Source organism: Pyrus communis, chromosome 2, assembly GCF_963583255.1.
Source record: "Pyrus communis chromosome 2, drPyrComm1.1, whole genome shotgun sequence".
Lineage (NCBI taxonomy): Eukaryota > Viridiplantae > Streptophyta > Magnoliopsida > Rosales > Rosaceae > Pyrus > Pyrus communis.
The window spans coordinates 34,828,983-34,834,190 of NC_084804.1; the positions used below are offsets into that span (position 1 = coordinate 34,828,983).

A 5,208-nucleotide genomic window follows, 5' to 3' on the forward strand; every position below is an offset into this window, starting at 1 on the left:
TGCTATATAAACTTGTATTTAGACGGGGTCATATAACTATTGAACTTGCTTAATTTAATAAGGCATCTACGTACCATATCGTCCAATAGAAATATACTTTTTATATACCCATAAGAGTAATGCAACTATCAAAGCCTGCTTTAAGAATATGTGTTAAATTTTTCTAGTCGTTTTCAATATCCAATTAAAACACTAATCATTTAATTTGAACTAGTTTTAAAATAATTATAACATTTCAGATTATTAAAAGTGTTTTTGACCTTGTTTGGTAGAAAAATTTAAAAGTATTTCTAAGTTAAGAAAACCATACAACAAAAGTTTATTTTTCAAAAATTTAGATGAGCTTATAACAAAAACGTATATAAGCAAAAGTCCTCGTTTGAAAAGCATTTTCAAATGGATCCTAAAGCTATCAAATTGACTAAAAATTTTTTATGAAGTTGGTTTGATCCATAATAATAAGATAGTTTAGTTAGCTTAATGTGAATTGCTAGGATCGTAGGCTGGCCAATTATCAAGCTTTCATCTTAACTATTAACCTAAAAAGAAAAAGCAACATTATAATTTTGTAACGAAATATGTACACATCGTGTGATATGTACTCATGGCGTATGATGGTATCAAGACCTACACATCAACGACATATCCTTTTAAGGACGTATAAGCTGCATTACATGGCGCATGTGGGCGCTTTAACAACTTACTAGTTATATCAATTTGTTGTAGCCAAATGAGGGTATGCCAGCTTGAAGTTTACCAACTGCCCTTTATATTAATAAAAATGGTTTAAACTGTTCCATCTACCGTATAAACTGCTTCCAATGAGAAGAATTATGAGCTTAAAACAGCAAAGTCTAATAAATTACACTATTTAGTTCACACAGAAATGGACCTCTATGTTTGCTAAAACAAGGTTGTACGTACCAAACATCATTATAAACACATGAAAAAAGAATAAATTAATTATAAAATTATTACTTATTGCTATAATTCGTTTTGTCCTAGTATTGCTATTGGTCAATGTCACTAGTACTGTTTGAAAGAATCGAACTAATACAACAATCAATATTGTGGCTTTAACATTAGTTTATATTGTCCCACTAATTAATTTCTGATTGCCATTCTTTTTATTTTTGTTGGATGCTTTTTTGAATTACCTTAATGGAAAAATTAGGTTTCCATCTCTAATTTTTCTATTTCATTGATTAAGATCTTATTCTTTTTCATCTTTTTATCAAGGTATTTTGGTTTTTATCCATGTTATTATTTTGATAATTAAATATTTACACGTCAACATATTTAAATTCTATAAGTAAAATTATTCAATCATTTCCAAATACAACTATTTAGTGTTAGTAACCTTACATTCGGTATATTCATATTTTTATTTTTAACTTGCACTCATTTTTTAATTTGCTACCATATAATTAAGAATTATTAGAATCTCTTACATTTTTTTTAACTTGTTTAGACTAAAAATCTAGTCCTTTACAAAATTTAGTTTAGATGCTTTGATTAATTGTCAACTCAGCATTTTTGTGTTTATTTTATATACACTTAAGCTAGCTAAAAGCTAAGTTCCTACAATCTAGGAATTTTAAATTTATAGTTTATTAAAAATATTAATTTAACTAATCTTCATTTGTCACTAAAAAAAAAAATTAACTTTTTCTTTCTGTTATTATGTTTAATTACTCTCTTCCTTTATAAATTTAAAAAAAAAAGTCACTAATACTTTCATAAGAAAAATTCATTAATTTGTTAAAATTTTACATATAGTTATATAAAAAAATGTATTTAAAACTTATGGTACATTTGAAAATAAACATACTGAACATTGGTTATGTTTAGATTTTAAATGTACAAAGAACCAAAATGTACCAAAAATCTGAATGTATGATAAAATCAAATGTACCTATATTATAGGTAATCAGGCGTATCAATATAATTAAACAAACCTCTAATAAAATTATAAAAAACAAATGTTCAATCAAATTCTTAAAAGGAATAGATGTTTAATCAACAAAATTGAAAAATGAGGCGCCTATATCAAAATGCTCCTATTTTTAATTTGTACCCATATATTTAATTTATTTTTGTACCCATATTTTTAATCTTTTATTTGTACACATAATTATTTTTAATCTTTTATTTGTACCCATATCTTTATCATGTAAAATAAAATGTCTGATCAGATTTCACACAGTTTAAATTTGAAAAAAAAAAAAAACAATTAAAAATCCCTATTTGGTATTAATCTTTGCATGATTTTAGAGAAGAATTATAAATTTTCGTTATTAAATTTCTTAATTAATAGTGAAATTCAATATTTTCTCCTTCAATCAAAGTATTAATTCAAATTAATAAAATTTGAGTCTAAGATTTTGGTAAACTAGGGACCACAACCAAATTTTTCCTTAATAATAGTTTAAAAATAGAATGGAAGCCATATGAGTCTCACATCGGAGAGATAACACCAAGGCCTTTTATGACAAAACTTACCCCACATCCAATAATAAGTGGTTAAGATGAGAATAAATCGGTAATATTGGTGGTAAACTATGCTTTGTCTAAAATGTTTATTACCATATTCCCTGCACTAGGAGAAATGTCCCTTTTATTAAAACTATAAGCTGCCCAAAACTTTAGGTCTTGATTAACATGGTTCAGTCGATTAAGTATATATGTGCATGTTTAAATAAATAAATAATTAAATATGTGTGTGCGTGTATGAGAGGGAGAGATAAACAGTTGGGAATATGAGGGTAAAGTTTAATTGTAAGCCAATGACATAACAAGAAAAGGCTCATTTGGCTCTACAGGTTTCATGTAGATATAGAGGATTAATGTGTCGTGTAAAACCAACAAAAGTGACTGCCCATCCATAACCCTAAACCGACCCCTCACTTTATTCCTCTTTGTTCTGCAATATTTTCTTTTCTCTATATATCTTTGTGGGCTCGCAGCTGCTATGAACTTCCCTGTGGCGGTGTAATTGATCATCATGTCCTAGAAGAACAACTGTCATATAATAGCTAAGCATTAAATTAAAGACCGTTTACATGGAGGATTATGGGGATGAAGCAAAGAGTACAGGTTGCCCACGAGGACATTGGAGGCCTGCCGAGGATGAAAAACTCCGGCAACTTGTCGAGCAATACGGTGCACAGAACTGGAACTCTATTGCTGAGAAGCTTCAAGGAAGATCAGGTATAAACCTCACCATGTGTTTGTGTGTTGTTTTGTGTTTGTTGTGTGTTTGTGCTTAATTGTTGTTGTGTTGGTTTGGGAAAACAATCTTGGATTTTTTTTCTTAACCAGCTCTGTAACCTAATATTCTCTTTAATTAATTTAGACCATGAGCGTCTTACGACTTAATGAATTAATATGAAAATACACGCTTGCTCATATACACACACAATTTGGGAGATGATATATACACATGCTTTAATTTTACCCACCCTGTTACCTAATTTTTTATATTTTAATTAATCTTTGATAGGAAAGAGTTGTAGATTGAGGTGGTTTAATCAGCTAGACCCGAGAATCAACCGAAGGCCGTTCAGCGAGGAAGAGGAAGAGAGGCTTCTGGCAGCACATCGCATTCATGGAAACAAGTGGGCGCTGATAGCAAGGCTTTTTCCCGGTCGGACTGATAATGCTGTGAAGAATCATTGGCATGTTATAATGGCAAGAAGGCAAAGAGAACAGTCCAAAGTTTGTGGGAAGAAAAGTTTCCAAGATTTCTTTAACGATCACTCACCAAATTCCTCCTCAATTTCTAACAATTTTGATGCAGGCAGGAAATTAAGATCTCAAGGATCATCAATCGGGTTTGGTCCGAATAATATTAGTACTAAGTTCTTTGAATTCCAAAACCTGAATAAAGATAGGGCAATGTTCATGGATTCAAGGCCTACTAGCTCCCTTCCTTATAATTGGAACTTTGCTTCAATGCCAACAACATCAAACAAGTCATCATCTTCAGTGGATTTATTGGGAAGAGAAAGAAGAGAATACATCAACAATAGTAGTTCTAATTATACGATTTCTGAGCTCTCGAAAGGTTCGCATCCTCAACTCGTTCATCGTAGACATAATCCGACTTCCTCATTCCTGTATGGTTGCTATAGAGGTTCTTCTAGTAATGCATTTGGGCGTCCAACTTACAGTAGTCCTTTTGGGTGCCCCAGTAATCTTGCCGACCATCATATTAATCGTCAGGATCAACACGGAAGTACGTTCAAGGAAGTGTTGCCTAATCTTTATGAGAATGCATCAACGTTGCCAAAGTGGAGGGTTGCAGCTACAACTACTAAATTTGATGACCATGATCCTCAAGATCACGTGTCTATCGATCATCACAAGGAAACTCCCTTCATAGATTTTCTTGGTGTGGGGATCTCTTCTTAATAATCATGCCCAAACTATGGAAATTTAATTTAATATTTTTTTATATTATTGTATTTTCAAAAGGGAGGGCATGCAGATATTTAGGATATATTATAGCAAGTTAATATATTATGACCGGTGATACTTACCCTAGTTCTTGTATTTAGGGACACCCGCCACCGGTATGTAGTTGCTAGTACTCAAATTAGTTCTCTAGGGTTGAGGTTTTTAAGAATCAAATATTTAATATATGTTGTCCTTAATAATAAAAAAGTTGTTGATAATTTTCTCTGCTATTTGTCTCATTTTAATCAATGCCAGATAGCAAAAGGATCATCATTTTAAATTTTTCAATGAAATGTAGGCTTTAAGTACTCCATTCAAGCAGCAGTTCATAGCTGTATGTATTACATTTTTGGCATATGACATTGATGTTCATCACCATATATAATGCAATTTTCATGGTTGTCAAACAGTGCGAGCACCTGGAACCTGCATCTTTTCCTATCTTAAGATAGTCTAACTTAGAGCATCGAAAATCCCTTTTAGAGAAATCCCTAGGAAATTCCAAGTCATACTTCCCATAAAAGTAGTTCAGTGCATCTAGAGTCATTTTTCTTGGAACTTCCTTTCAGGGCAACTCTAAGGCAAGTTGCAAACCTTATACATTTACCCTTTAACTTATTTTGTCCATTTTTTTTTTCTCTCATATTTTATCTTGTGAATTCAAAGGGTTAACGTCATTCTTTGGAATTAATATCCAATATTCATACAGGCAACAAGTAAGCCATATATAATGCATGCTGTCACTAAAAA

General features: G+C 31.2%; 1 protein-coding gene across 1 annotated transcript; it reads left to right on the top strand.

The window, feature by feature from the left end:
* Window positions 1-2,897: 2,897 nt before the first annotated feature.
* Window positions 2,898-4,564, top strand: LOC137727148 (transcription factor MYB44-like). Its single transcript, XM_068466086.1, has 2 exons — window positions 2,898-3,210; window positions 3,503-4,564. Exons 1-2 carry the CDS (start codon window positions 3,063-3,065, stop codon window positions 4,411-4,413), a joined length of 1,059 nt encoding a protein of 352 aa, XP_068322187.1. The 5' UTR covers window positions 2,898-3,062; the 3' UTR covers window positions 4,414-4,564.
* The last annotated feature ends 644 nt before the right edge of the window (window positions 4,565-5,208 follow it).

Bases quoted from the DNA above. Each gene is read 5' to 3' on its own strand.
- LOC137727148 (XM_068466086.1), top strand. From the start codon at position 3,063: ATGGAGGATTATGGGGATGAAGCAAAGAGTACAGGTTGCCCACGAGGA. The intron at 3,211-3,502 runs GTATAAACCTCA...AATCTTTGATAG, and splicing joins GAAGCTTCAAGGAAGATCAG to GAAAGAGTTGTAGATTGAGG.